The 16,128-nt window shown below is 41.4% G+C and overlaps 4 protein-coding genes across 5 annotated transcripts; all 4 read right to left on the bottom strand.

The window, feature by feature from the left end:
• Positions 1-2,327: 2,327 nt before the first annotated feature.
• LOC4343682 (uncharacterized) lies at positions 2,328-3,004 on the bottom strand. The gene has a single exon (XM_015792519.3). It carries the CDS (start codon positions 2,889-2,891, stop codon positions 2,499-2,501), a length of 393 nt encoding a protein of 130 aa, XP_015648005.1. The 5' UTR covers positions 2,892-3,004; the 3' UTR covers positions 2,328-2,498.
• A 1,065-nt stretch (positions 3,005-4,069) lies between these two features.
• Positions 4,070-8,323, bottom strand: LOC4343681 (adenylyl-sulfate kinase 3). 2 transcript variants are annotated; one of them, XM_015792518.3, is made up of 8 exons: positions 7,901-8,323; positions 7,119-7,268; positions 6,120-6,269; positions 5,860-5,978; positions 5,676-5,760; positions 5,171-5,217; positions 4,514-4,633; positions 4,070-4,234 (listed from the first exon to the last, which is right to left on the bottom strand). In XM_015792518.3, exons 1-7 carry the CDS (start codon positions 8,286-8,288, stop codon positions 4,535-4,537), a joined length of 1,038 nt encoding a protein of 345 aa, XP_015648004.1. In that variant the 5' UTR covers positions 8,289-8,323; the 3' UTR covers positions 4,070-4,234; positions 4,514-4,534. The 2 variants fall into 2 exon arrangements, with proteins under 2 accessions (XP_015648004.1, XP_025882892.1); XM_026027107.2 differs by lacking the exon at positions 4,070-4,234 and having other exon boundaries at positions 4,272-4,633.
• A 3,050-nt stretch (positions 8,324-11,373) lies between these two features.
• On the bottom strand, positions 11,374-13,594 carry LOC4343680 (uncharacterized). The gene is made up of 2 exons (XM_015791556.2): positions 12,375-13,594; positions 11,374-12,117 (listed from the first exon to the last, which is right to left on the bottom strand). The coding sequence occupies exons 1-2, from the start codon at positions 12,384-12,386 to the stop codon at positions 11,752-11,754; spliced, it is 378 nt and encodes a 125-aa protein (XP_015647042.1). The 5' UTR covers positions 12,387-13,594; the 3' UTR covers positions 11,374-11,751.
• A 1,102-nt stretch (positions 13,595-14,696) lies between these two features.
• On the bottom strand, positions 14,697-15,548 carry LOC4343679 (small ribosomal subunit protein uS15y-like). Its single transcript, XM_015791555.3, has one exon. The coding sequence runs from the start codon at positions 15,452-15,454 to the stop codon at positions 14,999-15,001; it is 456 nt and encodes a 151-aa protein (XP_015647041.1). The 5' UTR covers positions 15,455-15,548; the 3' UTR covers positions 14,697-14,998.
• Positions 15,549-16,128: the final 580 nt, after the last annotated feature.

Genomic DNA, 16,128 nt, shown 5'->3' with positions numbered 1-16,128 from the left:
TTCACAAACGGCTCAATAATGCATGTTGTGATAAAACCTTATATATACAAGTTTTTTAAAAATCAAATAGATTCATTTATTTTCAAATTTTCAATAATTAATATTGCTTCCATTTTATATTATAAGTATTTTTGTTTTTTTATAGTTAGATTTCTTTAAATTTGATCAAAATTATAAAAATATTTAGTAACATTTTTAACACTAAATTAGTTTCATTAAACATATTTTGATAATACGTTTGTTTTATGTTGAAAATGTTACCATAATTTTTTATAAATTTGGTCAAACTTGAAAATGTTTGAGTAGAAAAAAATCAAAGCGACTTATAATATAAAATAGATATAGTACTTAATTAATCATTCCTTAATGACCCATCTTATTTTACATGAAACAAATTAGCCAGCCAAACTGTTGAACTCGAACACAACCTAAGGCCATTAGGCAAATGAATAGTTAATCGCATGTTTTCCTACATATGAGAACACATTTTTGTCTGGTGATGGAGTTAATTTGTGGCTTACCACATCTCAAATCCTGGTACACACAGTTAGGTACACTTCCTGTACAAATTTTATGATATTAGGGATGTATCGCTTATACTTAAAAGTATCTTTCATGTGTTAAAATGGAAGTATTTGCGAAGTCGCGGTTGTGTTCATGTGATATGCATATGTGTGCCAGGGTTTTTCTTCTTATTCTTTTTTTTTACAAACAGAAAACCATGAAATTTCATGGCTTCGACATAGGATGAAAGCAGATTTGGAGGCAAAATTAAAATAGTTCCTAAGAAATTGAAATCTGAAACAGTAAATTCGATTGGAATTTGGCAAAACCCGTTGCGTCGAGATCCAAACAGTTCATTAGAAAGGTAAACCCTGATGTGTGTGTCTTCGATACACTTGTATGCTGGAATAATGTTGTAGGTTATAGTTGTCTTAAAAATGGAATTGTTATTGGGAAATAAGGGCATGTATAATCATGTCTAATAAGAGTCTCTTTTCGTTCTCATACAAGTAAATTTGGTGACATGGAAGAAAGAGATGGGAGGAAGGAGAAACATCGTTGCTACGTATGATAACGGCTCAGAGTCGACTATTAGCATTTATTAACGAAAAATTTATTGCATGGGGGTGGAGAAAAGGAAAGAAGTATAAAAAAATAGTGCATTAATGGTTTAGTCTCTACTCCCTCTGGTTTTATAATAACTGATGTTTAGGTCAAACTTTTATAACTTTGACCATCAATAATTTTAAAAATATTTAGTTTAAAGAAACTATAACAACATATATAGATTTGTCTTTCAAAGCATTATAATAAAAGTAAACATGCATTTATTTATTGCATATATATTATAATAGAAAAATAAGGTCAAATATATATTTTGCAGACCGTGTCATTGTCTAAAACGTCAATTAAAATGAATCCGGAGAGTGAACTATCGTAAGAGGATAGTCTCTAGCGACATTAATTAATATAGAGAGCTCATATTTGATTTTACCTTTGTGCATGCCCTTAATGGGCTCTCTTTGTTGTCATGTAAATTTGATGATGTGAAAGAAAGAGAGGGAATAAAAGAGAAACATCATTGTTACGCATAACAATGGCTTAGAATCCACTCTTAGTATTTATTAACGGAAAGTTTGTTGCATGAGGATGGAAAAAAAAGGAAAGAAGTATAATAAAAAAAATAGTTAGTGCATTAATGATTAAGAGATCTTATTGTCTCTACTATTGTATGAGGATGATCTCTAGTGATGTAAATTAATATAGAGAGCTCTTTAGTGACGCAAATTAATATAGAGAGCTTATATTAGACTCTAACTTTGTACATGCCCTAATGTGATCGAACTTCTTACTAATAATTGGAAGGTACCTTAAAATGTTTAGAAGTGTAATATTGCAACTTAGGGAAGGATCTTCATAACAAAGACTACCCGTACCATTTTCTCTTTTTCAGACGATTTATGTTAGACAATCCCCCACTACTTTGTCAACCACTGCTCGAGATGTATTGAAGATGAGAAAAGGGTCCCCTAAGAATATATGATAGATCGAGATCGAAAGGGACAATTAGTAAACAATCGATTTGTTCTTCATTGCTCTTGTTGCAATGGCCCAATTATTGTCCGGCCACCAAATAGTACAAACTTAGTATATTTTTTCTTCGAAATAATTAATCGCCGTCCACCTATATATATGGTTGTTAGTTGTTACGTACACTCATGTCAAGAACAAATTAAAAGACATCATTTTGATATTCATTTCTTAATCAAAGAAGCTACCGCAAAACCATCAAAAACGCCTGAAATTTCAGAATCGAAACAATCTTTAACCAACAAAATCAACAAAAACCATCATTTGAATTTGTCGGTTCAATGACACATATGTACAAATCACAAAGAATTTAGCACACAAAAGCCCATGGCCATGGCTAGATAGATGAATAAACCACAACACAATTGCATTCGGTACACCTCAGCTTGATTCGATGCGTCCTCCTAATCGTCGGAGTAATAGTAGTACTCCTCTGACGAGGACATGGACGAGGAGGAGGAGGAGGACGACGACGACGGCAACAAGAGCGAGAGGGGCCTCCGGTACCTACCGCCGTAGTGCAGGAGCGCGCCGCCCGACGGCGACGACGGCGCCCGCGCCACCAGCAGCCCGCCGCGGCCGGAGCCCGGCACGTAGTAGTCCGGCAGGGGGAGGCAGAAGAACACGAAGAGCCAGTCGGCGAGGCGCTCGAGCTCCCGCACGGGCGCCACGAGCAGCGCGCGCAGCACCTCGTCGGCCCGCAGCCGCCGCCGCCGCCCGCGCGCCCCGCCCTGTCCCTGGCACAGCTCCGCCGGCACCCGCGCCGCCGCCGCCACCCACGCGACGCTGAACACCATCTGCCTCGTAGACTCGTGGTACGTTGTTGCGTTGCGTGCGGTTTTTTGTTTGTGGGTGGGGGGGTTTTTCCTCGTTTGCGTGAAGCGCTCTGTGTGCGCGCGCGCGGTGGGGTGGAGTCGCGGAGAAAGGGAGAAGGGTAAACGTAGTACGTAGCTCGCGCGGGCGAGGGACGGAGGGAGTTGACGTGGATAGGTGGGTGAGGTGGTGGCGTGCGGGAGGGAAAGACGAGGAGGAGGAGGCAGCTGCTGCGTTCGTGCGGGGCGGCCGGTCGTCGCATCGTCCGGCCGGTGGGGGCGCGGGGGGCGCGCGGTTTTTGTCGGGAGCGGCAGGGCGGTTTTGACCGTGCCGCGAGGGGCTGGAGGGGCGTGTGCAAGTGTACAGGACGCGTAGGCAGATGGGCCGGCAGGTGTGTGGTGATCTCGACTGGTCGTCTCCGCGGCGGAGCGGTCGACGCAGCTCGCAAAGGTGCCGTATCCCTCTTGGGTGGACCATGTCTGTTGTTTGACAGAGACGACGTCGACTCTGTAAGAAACCGCAAGCTTGCAGCCTGCACTACCGTTTGGATAAGAGTGTACTCTCACCACCCTTAAAAAAACAACCTAGTATTGCATTAGACATTTCCTAGTACAGCAAATTTGGACAAGCTCCTATCCAGATTCGTTGTGCTAACAAAAATCCTATTCAATTCTAAATTTTTTTTTGGACGAAGGGAGTAGTTTCTAAGCACCTGAAAACACACAACTTCATTTTAGACTATTTAGATCACGCCAAGATTCGTGCAACGCAATAATCTTATCACATCACCACATCCCTTTTCTCCTTCCCACACACCATCGCATAGGAGCTCACATAAGTCCGTCTTCCCTCCCTGTACCGTCCGCGTCCTCCGTGTTTGGTTGACGCCAATTCTAGCATTCCCCCATCTTCCTACCCTTCTCGGTCTGCTACTCCCTCCGTCTCCGTCTCACAATATAGTAATCTAGTCCTAATATAGTAATCTAAGACTAGATACGACATCACCTAGTATGTTTGTTGTGGGACGGAGGGAGTAGATATGTTTGTTTTTCCCCCTCGTAACTTCAGATCATATAACGACAACATAGTTGCCGATGATCACGGAAGTGGGAACTTCCAATGATTTCCGTGGACGAGACATTACCCTCACCAGGCATCCGTATTATCTAAAGTCAAGGTCACGACAATTTTATATTCTTACGACCAAACAGCCTTGAAGTTCGGATTGGTTTCAGATAATACAGGCACTGATTCTTTTCTTTTTAGAAAATGGATTGGAATCCAGCCTCTTCATCCACGATGGATGTACGCAGCCCAGGCACTGATTCTGGTAGAAGAACAGTAACAGTATAAAGTCCACAATGTAAGAACAGAAGTAAATGGATATCTTCTACGGCCTGTTAATAACTGGGATGATTTTGGATCCCAAAAAAACAAATCTACTCCAACTTACCTGAATGTCATTGCACAGCTCCATTAGCTGTGCAGTGAAGAAGGAATATGGGTAGATCAAAGCATGTAACCAATCTAAACAAAAACAAGTACAGAAAACATGCCAAAGCTTGACTTATTCTGAACTAGTCTAATATGGAGGAGAAAACTCTACCGGCTGATCGATGCATCCCATCTAATCATGCAGAAACCCTTTCTCCTCTAGATAAGTGACTACTTGTCCTGCCATGTCCGATGGTGAAGGGCATACACCATCCACTTCTTTGATCTCAATCTGTAACAAAAGGAAGAGTTCGTGATACTGGGTAAAGGACAAACAGTGGCAACTTCATGTGGGGCACAATAAATGATACAATGACAAAGACATAGATGTACAAATAGACAACTACCGAATTGATTAAAGGTGTCTTCCAGACTGCTACATATGTAATTTAAAATTGAGGATAAAATACAATAAGGATCACAAACTATATTCAGCTAGCGATATAGACGTCTAGTGTGGCAATAATCATAATGTAACATTTGCTACCCACAACTGCCATTCCCATCAGCCGACCACCAATGCATATATTTTATCATTGCCTCTTCTGAGAATGCATTTAATCCTACAAGATTATTATGTAGGAGTAACATGCTTATAAAATGGATCGCTCTGCAATCTAATCCAATCACAAATGAAAACTTTTAATATCTTGAGTTTCATTAAGGCCACTGATTTAATATGAACCAGAAAGAACAGCCATATACTAACACAGTTAATAATGCACACTTTGACCATGTGGAGATGATAGCAAATCTAATGGAGATGTACCTCAGAGTTTAATGGTGATTCATAAGGGTCATCAATTCCAGTAAAACCTGCAACAGGACAAAATTAAAGCTTGAAGCATGAGTGATGTATACATGATTCAAAAACTACTATGGAGATTATTGGCAGCGATAAAGGTTAGAGCTGACAAAGTGAGGACGAGTTGGCAGTGGCACACAACGAAACTTCCTTTCTAAGATGTCTGGACTTGCACAAGAGCATGAGGCAAAAAAAACTACAGACTCTTGGTGCTTAAAGAAATCGACAATTTTGGAGAACGGCCATCTATTAAGTTTTCTCTAGTTTGGTTTCTGGTGTTGCTTCCCCAAGAGACCAAGATATGCGTAATGTACTTCAACTTGGCAAGAGTAATTATTCAAGTAGGCAATCATGCAGATATTAGGAACAAATCTTAAAAAGTAAGGCGAATTTTTAAACAATTCACTTTCGTAATAAGGACTCTTAAATCTTTCGATTTTGGAAATCAAGCACTATATGAGTATCTCACCCTTTATTTTTCCTGCACGAGCAAGCTTATAAAGGCCCTTAGGATCCCTTGACTCACACAATTCCAAGGGCATGTTCAAGAAAACCTACAAAAGGGGTTTCAGGGATGTTTGTGAATATTCAAAATTAAAGTCCATAACAAAGCTAGGTGCACTTAAACAGAAGATAAACTAAGAATTGCTTACTTCAATAAAGCTACCATCTGACAATAATGCACGACAAGACTCACGGTCTCTCCTATACGGAGATATGAAACTTGCAATGCATACTAGGCCTGCATCTGCGAATAGCTTTGCTACCTCACCTGCTCAGAATAGTTGGATATAAATGTCAAGCACAGATGTGTCAAAAATGTAAAATAACAACAAAAGCATTATCATATTTTTACCTAAATCAGAACTTCATTCAATTGCCACATGAAAGTTCTGTGTCAGGGGATACTTACCAACTCTGCGTATATTTTCAGCACGGTCTTCCGCCTTAAAGCCAAGATCCTTGTTCAAACCATGTCTTAAATTATCACCATCAAGAACATAAGAAAGCTTCCCTCTTGTATGGAGCTCTCGATCTAATGTGCATGCCAGGGTACTTTTACCTTGACAATGGAAGGTAAGAGAATGAACTTACTTAAAAAAAAGTAAATCATCACTTGGAAAGTTAAGAAGTTTTGTTCTGACAATAAATGTTAAATCATGAAGATAGAACAAATCAATAGTGAGAAACTAAAGCATCATTCATGTAGATGACGACATGTCAGCTTACAGTACAAACTCTACAGATTTGCCCGTCAATAACCTGAAAGCTATTTCCCTGGATTCATGGACAGCAAAAAATAGGTACAATATATCATATATTGACATGACACTCTGAAATGTAGTTGATCATTTTGAACAGATCACCACCTCTTAAACACAGTTGAACTCATCATGGTTTGTGAGCAAAACTTACAATAATCGCCTGAATATTTTAAGGGAAAGTTGCTAAGTAGCATTGTAAAAATGTAAAAATTGAACAGCAACATCCAGTGTGAGGATCAATAGCAGGACCTGGGAGCACTGAACATGTCACTGATGCATCAATATTATTTTCCTACTCGTGTAATGTTGTTGATCAAATTGCTTCAGTAGAGACGATGAAGATAAAGTACAAAATATTTCAGTAGTTACCAAACCAATAAGTATATAAATCATTCAAGAACTAAAGAAATAAGGCAGTAGTATTTTTTGCATTGCGTAGAATGTAACAAGATTCACCCAATATTACATCCTTTAGCCCAAAATATTGTAGGATGCACTTTAAGAACGTTTTATTTGTTAGTAAAGATATATCATTCCACATAGACACAAATTGCTGTTGAAATTATCTTATGCTTGAACAGCTCAGCAGATGTGCCAACATCCCAAGAAGCACAACACAAAGTTTCAAAGAAATTAGCTTTATTTACCTGAACCACTAAGTCCTGTGATCCAAACAACGCAACCTTTCTGCTTCAGTAGCTTCTGCCGATCAGCCTGGCCAACTGCACAATCATGCCAGAAGATATTGGACGCCTTCGGCACAATTGATGACATTTGCAAAACTTTGTTCTCGCCCACTGTGTAAAATCACAATTACTCAGATCACAGTGAGAAAAAGGGCTACACGAAAGCAGAAATTTCTTCCAATCCAGTTAATCATTGTATAACTTCAGAACTCATTGATAAGATAGACTTATCTCCTAAACAACAGATCTCTTTCCTTATGTCCACAAAGCGTAACAAAACAAGCTAACTAATTGGTGACATAAGCAAAGAACTTGGCTGTCTATTTAATTGTAGTCTAATCCGTTGGTCAAAATTTTAGGGGAAAAATAAAAGATCACATCAAGTATCAGAACAATCGCTGCTGCAAACCAGTGACCACTAGTATAATAGGTAAACGGATTAAAAAAGAAGATCAGTACCCAATACTTAGGATACAAGCCCAAAACAATACTAATAAATGAAGCAGTTGGGAAGATTCAAGTGACTGGAATTTCCTGGACGACGAGGAGACAAGCCACGGCCACACGATTCCGCAGTGATGCAATGCATACAAACGCAACCGAATTCTTCCGCCGCCCCAATTCCACCACGCGGGCCATGGTCTCCCCGGTCAACAGGAGATCAACCGCATTGCATCAACTCATCGTGTAAACAAATTACCGAGAGGGAGGAGAGGACACGCGGGGTTGGTAGGGCACGTTACCTAGGCTCACCCCCGCGTGCGCCGTCGAAGAGCGCTCCTCCTCCTCCTCCTCCTCCTCCTCCTCACGCGGTCGTCGTAGGCTGCTGCTGCTGCCGCCGGCGCATTCCAAGGGAGGCGGGGCTCGGCGGCGGGGGCGACGCGGCCCTCCCGTGACTGCAGCGGTTATCCTCGGCGGCGCGAGGCGGAGGCGGAGGCGTCGGGGAGGATGGGGCGGCAACCCTAGATTTGCCGGGCTCCGGCTCCGCACGGGCGCGGCCGCGGGGGGCACCCAGCGGGCAGTGGCACGCGGGTCTCGCGGAGGAGGAGGAGGAGTGAGGCGGGCCGCGTGATGCGCCGCGGTGGAGGAGGCAGCGGGGTGGTGGTGGTGAAACGGGAGAGAGGCCTCCATCGATGGAGGCCCCGCGAATGGGGTTAACCGCGAATGGAGGCCACGCGGTTCCCTTTTCCTGTTGTTACTACTACTCTCCCCCAGGCCCCAGCGAGAGAGCTCGACTAGGATATTAGGCTTGCCCCGTGCTAAATATAGCAACTAATACTGGAATAGACACGACTTAATGTTTTCTTTATCTTACAATATATTTTATCCGTTTCATATTAGATGCTAATAAATCTAGTCACACATATATGTTAGAAAGTCTTATAACCTGAAACGGATATAGTAATAATCTAGTATCGAATAATATACTACTATTGTAATATTGAGATATATCTTAGATTGTTGTTTTATAGGAGAAAAGTATTATTACGAATTTGGATATATATGGTAGGTTAACATTAGCTATTATCCTGTTCTAAAATATACTACTACATATATTGGATTTGATACATCTACATATCTAGATTCGTAATGCTCGATGAGATTATGTCTATGTTTCTAGTACTAGCTAGATCGTGTCTAATCTAAATTTAGATTATACTAGAAAATCTGTGCGTCTGTTAGCGCGTCGGTAAATTTATAGCATGTATATCTTATCTAGACCTATTGTTTTGGAAAATTTACCAGCCTTTATTTTGAATTATTTATCACTCTAGCAAATTATGCAGCAAATTACATTGTTATGCTCATTTAATACATTCTAGTGGTTTTAAGAGTAATGTTAACCTTGATTACCAGATATATGTGGCATTGATGAAAGGTGAAGATAGGGGATCCTGATCTAGAAATTGAAATGTGAGAATGACCGGTAATTTGAAACTGGTGTAGTAATATATTTTTACACAAGTTAGTTTAACACCCACAAAATAATCTTTCAAAAAGGAAATATTAATTAATGGAATATAATTTTGTATTTGTCTCAGAAAGATGGAATTTAATTTTATGTTAGAATGAAAAAAAAAACAAAGTTGGATTGTAATTAGTGATTGCCAATAATTAGACACATGATTAGAGATGCTATTAAAAAAACGTAAAGTTATGTTTCCTCAAAATTGTGGCAATTTTTAAGCAAAAAATTGTGCATACAGTATCAATAGTGAAATGCACATTCGAAGAAATATTGGTTGTTAATATTGCAAATTTTCATCCAATGTTTCGACTTATTTTTGTAATTTAGTTTTTTTATTTATTTCATATAAATATGGGATATCAGTATGGTTAGGTACGTAAATCAATTTTCGGGTTTAACCATAATGTATTTTATTTATTTAGATAATTTTTGAAAAAATATATATATTTTTTCTTTGTTTTTTTTTTACTTTCGTTTATCTCATTTATGCCTGGTCCTGTGTGCACAATTAGCTTGAGAAGGAAACAATGCAAATGCTGTAGCAACGGCACCGGACGACCAGGCCCAGGCAGGCATCCGTGACTGGGCTGTACACGCCAATATATTTTTTTTTTTCATTTCACAATGAAACGTCTAGGCTAGTTTTCTCCACATGGACACATGGCAGATTCTTGGAGGAGACAATTCCAAATTTACGGAGCTCCACGTGGTCCAATAAGAAGTAGAGTTTAGTCCCTGAAATCGGTTATAGAGATTTTAGCATTGAGAGTTGTAGCAAGGGAAAGTTTTGCAGTTTGCACAATACCCAAACAAAATGGCATGATAAGTAGACACATTGTTCTACCTGTCTACTTCCTCCATAAAAAAAACGCAACCAAGAAGAGGGTTGTTCAGGTTCGTTGTACTAAGAGATGTCACATCCTGTTCTAGGTTGATTTTTTTTTACAGAGGGAGTATGTGTTATGGAAGAGATGAGAAGCAATGGGAGGACTGGGACATATTCTGTACCCCAACCTGAAAAGCCTCTTGATTCACCGATGTTTGGATTTATTTTTTTTTTAAAAAAAACACCTACAGTAAAGGCGCACGCACTCTTATAAGCACATCTACCCCTACAAACATCTTCAAAACCTGAATTCTAATAAAATTGGTAAAATTACTATAGATGCCTTGCTATAAATAGTTGCGTCGTCTGCAAGTGAAAGATGGGGGCAATATAATTCAATGGCGAAATCAATGGGTATTCTTGTATTCCTGGAAATACCCAAATTTTTCATTAAAAGCATAATATATGTAGTATATTATATGTATTTATACTCGAATGTGCCTAATACTTTTTTTCTCAACAAATTCACTCCTTATGCACTTCTAGCTCACAACACTTCATCCCTCCAGGTTGATAATACTTATTATTTTGGACAAGAGTACGGTCTCCAAAAACAACTTTGACCATTATTTTTCATTATAATTCGTGTAAAAGTATTAATAAATATATGGTTGTATTAAAGTACTTTTCAAGACTAACATATGCATGTAGTCATTATATTTGAAAACAAGTGTTTTAAAAATAATTTACAATCAAATATTTTAAAGTTTGATCTTACCCTTATCTAAAACGACAAGTATTATTAGTTTAGAGGAGGTACTAATAGTCTAGTAGTCAACTATCTCAAATCTCTTAACACTAGTCTATCAAACATCAAATCCAAGGTGCATGTAATTATCAAGTGAATAACCGACCAATAAATCATGCGTTCGCCACCGGTATAAATGAGTGGCAACGACTAACTATCATGGTAGGAAGCCATTCATGCATGCTTTGGGTCCTTGGCGTGTGCATCATCCAGAGAATGGAAAACTGGCATGTAGTCGTCGACGTATTAATTTGCCGGTCAATATCTTCCACAAACCAAATGACACTACTGCACCGGCACCGCTATGCAGCACATGACGAGACATAACAACAGCACGTTGCTGTACCCTCTTGGTTCATGTTTGTGAAGATTAGTGGAGTACGGAAACCACTTGCTGATTTACTAAACAGCTATACCGATACACTAACATGGCTTGAAGCCTTCAGAAAATAAAAGAAACAAGGCTTGAAGTTTCAACATTCAAGTGCCCCCCCACATAACAGAATTACCACTGCTCCAAAACCAGGCAAAACAATTGCTGAAACCATCTGCTGTTTGAAGCCGCCATTGGAATTTGGAAGGTATAAGATAAAAAGCCATAAAACGCAGTGAATACTTTCTGAATAAATGCCTCAGTTTTTTATTACTTACTGCACCACATCAACAATTCAAGATGTCAGGATGCATACGTTTACAATCTCAAAAATGAAAAAAAAAACAGCCAAAGAAACAAAACTCGAACAAGAACCACCGCCCTTCAGGCTCTTCATTCTTCAAGCTTGATCTCTCTCTGTCTTCACATGGATCCCGCCATCCATGCATGCAATGCACACCACCGGGTAGGTCACCGGAGGAGCTACCGGCGAGCACTCCGTCCCCTCGCCGGCCGGCCGGCCGTCGCGCGCGAGCGCGATATTGCACGCGCTCGTCTGTCCCGTCTCTGCAGCTAGCTCTAGCTCACCGGCGACGTAGCAGCTGGAGGCTGGAGCTCTTACTCGGCGCCGGCGGCCTGGTCGTCGAAGTTGAGCGCGTAGCTCTTGGAGTCGTAGCTGAACGCCGTCTTCCTCCGCCGCCCTGATCCGCCGCCGCCGCCGCCGCTCCTCCTCGCCATGATCTCCTGCGCCACGGCCTTCCACCGCAGCTTCGCCCTCGCCGATCGCTCCTGCGCCATGCGCCGGCTATCCTCGCCGCCGCCGCTCACGTCCCTGCTGCAGTACTCCAGGTGTCGCCCCGACGACGCCCTCGACAGCGACCGCCCGAAGCAGGAGATCAGCCCCTGCGGAATGAACTCCTCCTCGCACGCCATCGCCGTCGCCGCCGCCGCCGCCTGGTACTGCACGACGCTAGCCATTGCAAGCTAGACCAAAGAGATCCAAACGAGCTCAGCAAGACAATGGCAGCTTCAGCTTCAGCTCAAGTAGAAGAGGAAGAAGAAGAGATGGATGGTAATGCAGTGCAGCAGGTTGTGTTCAGATCTAGATATATAAAACGAGGGCGATGAACTGTCCGCCCGGATGGCGCCATGTCTGAAGACGAGTTGTTTATTCAGATCAAAGATCGTTAAAGAAATGGCAAGATGTTCGCATAATGTATTCAACTGGATAGCAAGTGTACCGGAAGCGTCATTGTTTTATCCTGAGCTTGGAGGCATCAAGGAATTCTTGCCTGGCTTTGACCAGAACGTGGTTGCCTGGTTGGTGTTGTTCCTCACACTCAGATCTGTGTTGCTGATTGAATTGAGTATGTAATTACTGTCAGTGCTAATTATCCGTACCATATGCCTTGATGGCATCTCAATCCAACAAGGCAACAACCTGAAGTAGCCAAGGATACCAAAGTAAATTATTGGTTATCTACTTGATCTTTTGCCTAAAATTATCTTAGTAACTAGTGAGATCAAAACAGGGTGTAGCATGCTAGCATAGGGGGTTATCTACTTGATCTTTTGCCTAAAATTATCTTAGTGACTAGTGAGATAAAAACAAGGTGTAGCATGCTAGCATAGGGTGCCTTAGTTGAAGTCGTTTTTTGTAGAGTCAGAATACTTAATTAGTGTGGGACAATACCAGTAAGTTAGTGGCCTAATGATGTTGGGCAGCATATGCATCCCGCATAAATAAATCTACATACCGAGCACGATCACAATGACAGTAATATAGTAAAACGACCTATCAAACTGAGTCAACAAATCTTTCACCATGGCAGGTAAAGACTAAAATACACAAAGTTTCAGGTACGATTAGAGTTTGATGACCTCTACAAGGTAAAGATCAAATGCACACCCTTAGCTGATACTGTGATGGTGGCCTTCAACTTACAATGCATTGCCTAGAAATATAACCAAAAAACAAACAAACAAACAGAGCAAGTAGGTACGATATCTGCAATATATTCAAATCAAGTATCCAACTTGATTAAAATCACACAACATTATTCAGATCAGCGGCGCACATACGACAGGTATTCCCAGCGCCGCGAGCACCAGCCAACAAGTCGTCCAGATGATAAAGTGCAGATGCTTTATTTCATCAATCATTGTAAAGCATGAATGGAGTTAGCTGCTGCTAATTGGTCATCAGTACTAATTATGCTACAAAGACAACATGTACAAACACCTAGTGACAAACTGACAATAGGTCCGATTGATTCATGTGAGGCGAAATCTACCTGTTGGACCAAAAAGACATGATATCAGGTTACCAGATCTTGGAATATATTCACAAACCACTAATCAAGATCTTGGATCATATTGACCTAAAATACCCAAAAGGAGACTGCTCCCAATAGACCCTATTGCACTGACAGTTGGAATTCACCTGCAATTGGAGCTCTACTTTCTAAACATGATACAGTGGCCGCAGCATGTTAGCTGGATCATTTGTTATGTAAATAATCCAGGAACAAGACCTGCTCCAGTCAGAACAGTGGATTTAGCACAAAGTATAGTAGCAAATCAAAGAAGTGTCAATAAAAAACCTTGCTAGGCAATACTGTTGGTTCCAAAATGAAAATATGAATGCTAGTTTCACATTGTGCACTGACCTAACACTGAAATATCGCTAAATTTGCTTACGGAGATCTTAAATCTAATCAAAACAGATGTCCAAAGCTCAATCTGAAAGTCAAAAGGACAACTAGTACTCATAACTGGATACTTCATAACTTCAAAAGACAAAAATGTGATACTGTCACAATAATGTTTCCGCTCCCAAATGTTATGGCACAGATTTCTCAAAAAAAGGACAATTTTCACAAGAATTCATTCAGAACTTCAAGTGACAAGAGATATGAGCTCTGTTTCTCAAACATGAATCATGAGCAAGCATATCTATTGGAATATTAGCAAAGGTGACTCGAGCAGAAGAAATGGCATACGATGGATTTATAATTTATAAAATCAACAAAAGAACTAGTCTATGCACCAGCAGAATTCAATAGGTTAGAGGTTACAACTTACACCCTGATACCAGCACATGGTAGCTAGAAAAAAAAGAAATATTATATAATCTCGTACCCCTGCCCAATATCAGAAGTTATAGATTAATTGGATCAAAATATCATTTTCCTTGGCATTTGTGTTACACATTGTATCATCACCCAACTTAAAATCCTTCAAGTAAGTTTACCAAAATAATGTTTATAGAGCTCTTAGTCCAAAAGTTTGAAGCATGGAAAAGCAAATAAACACTGCTACAAGAGGTCAAACATTGAACATTACCATTTAATAGTACTCTTTCCACTAATAATCAATAATGTAGGCTAGCCAAATCATAGCAAACCTAGTACCATTGGACATTGGTACAATTCACCATCGCATACCTGACAACATGAAAAAAGTACTGCATTTCGACAACCTGATCATGCATCATACATCACTCAAATACTGCATTTTCTATTATCACACATCTTTAGAAAGAACTACCCAAAGTCAAGGTGTAAATTGAACTTCATATCATTGCGAATAACCTTTCTTTCAGGAAAATAAAATCTGATCCGAGTCTCAGTAAGCAACTTCTCTTCAGGTGCAGGAGGTAGATTTAACACATTACACCAACAAAAGCATTCCTAGATCGAGTCTCAGTAAGCAACTTCTCTTCAGGTGCAGGAGGTAGATTTAACACATTACACCAACAAAAGCATTCCTACTTACTTAAGATTAAACAAAACTCCATGGCTGTCAAGAGAATTCAAGTCGCCCAAAAAAGAAGCTGAAAACGAACGAAACCTTCAGTTCCACTTCAGGCCACGAGAGTGCTCGCGGTGGTGGAGTCGTACTTGAAGAAGGCGGGGATCTTCTTGGCGAGGCGGTAGTAGCGGGTGAGGCGGTGCACCCTGCTCTCGACGAGGATGAGGCGGAACTTGGTGTCCTTGTCCTTCCTGTTCCTCTCGAGGTGCTTCCTCATCGCGACGGCCTTCTTGATGAGGAAGTAGAGGTCCTCGGGCACCTCGGGCGCGAGGCCGCGGGACTTGAGCACGCGGAGGATCTTGCCGCCGGTGACGCCCTGGGCGAGCGGGACGGCGTGGGCGTCGCGGAGGATCGCCCCGATCTGCGACGGCAGCTGGCCCTTCTTGGCGACGCGCACGATCATCTCCTCCACCTCCGACGCGGACGTCTTGACCCAGGCGGGAGCGGCGCGCCTGTAGGGGAGCACCGAGCAGGACATCCCCTTCCCGCTGCTGTGCATGCGGCCCATGGCGTCGAGCGGCGGTGAGGCGGAGCGAGAGGAGGCTGCGGCGGCGGTGGCGGCGGCGGCGGCGGCAAGGAGGGAAACCTAGAAATGGGAAGCTGCTCAGCGCAGTAGTAATAGACTAGTATAGCACTGTGTGGTGGGCCTAGAGGATGCAAATGTGGGCCTGGCTCAATATAAGCCCAGTAGATAATGATTCGGAGTGATAGATGCGGACCATTTAGGCAGATGTCGAATCGACGGCTACATATGGTTACTGAATCGGCCTAATAAGAGCCCAACTTAATTCTTAGTCGCTAATCCACCTCTTCGGAGCGAGATACTCTGAAGAATTCTTCGTCAAAGATTCAAACAACTACTACCTTTCTGAGTAATGATCAAAGTTTAAAAAATTGATCATTTCTTGTTCGAGACGTTAAATATTTATGATCGGAGAAAGTAGCTGATAGTTGTGCGCCCGTCCATATACATTGTACTACATGATTTTGAATTAAAATCGTGTCCTTTCCACATCTATGTCAAGATATGACTGTAGCTAGATGTACAGGTCCAAAGTTTACGGCCAATGGTGTCGGCATGCACGACTCTTTTAAAGCATTATAATTAAGTGACTAATGACGAGGCTGCTTTTTCAGAAAGCTGCTCTGATCTGCAAGACGTATGACAGCAGCCTGGACTAT

Source organism: Oryza sativa, chromosome 7 (genome assembly GCF_034140825.1).
Source record: "Oryza sativa Japonica Group chromosome 7, ASM3414082v1".
Lineage (NCBI taxonomy): Eukaryota > Viridiplantae > Streptophyta > Magnoliopsida > Poales > Poaceae > Oryza > Oryza sativa.
The sequence above is the reverse complement of the archived record's forward strand: the minus strand, read 5'-3'. Positions and strand labels throughout refer to the sequence as shown.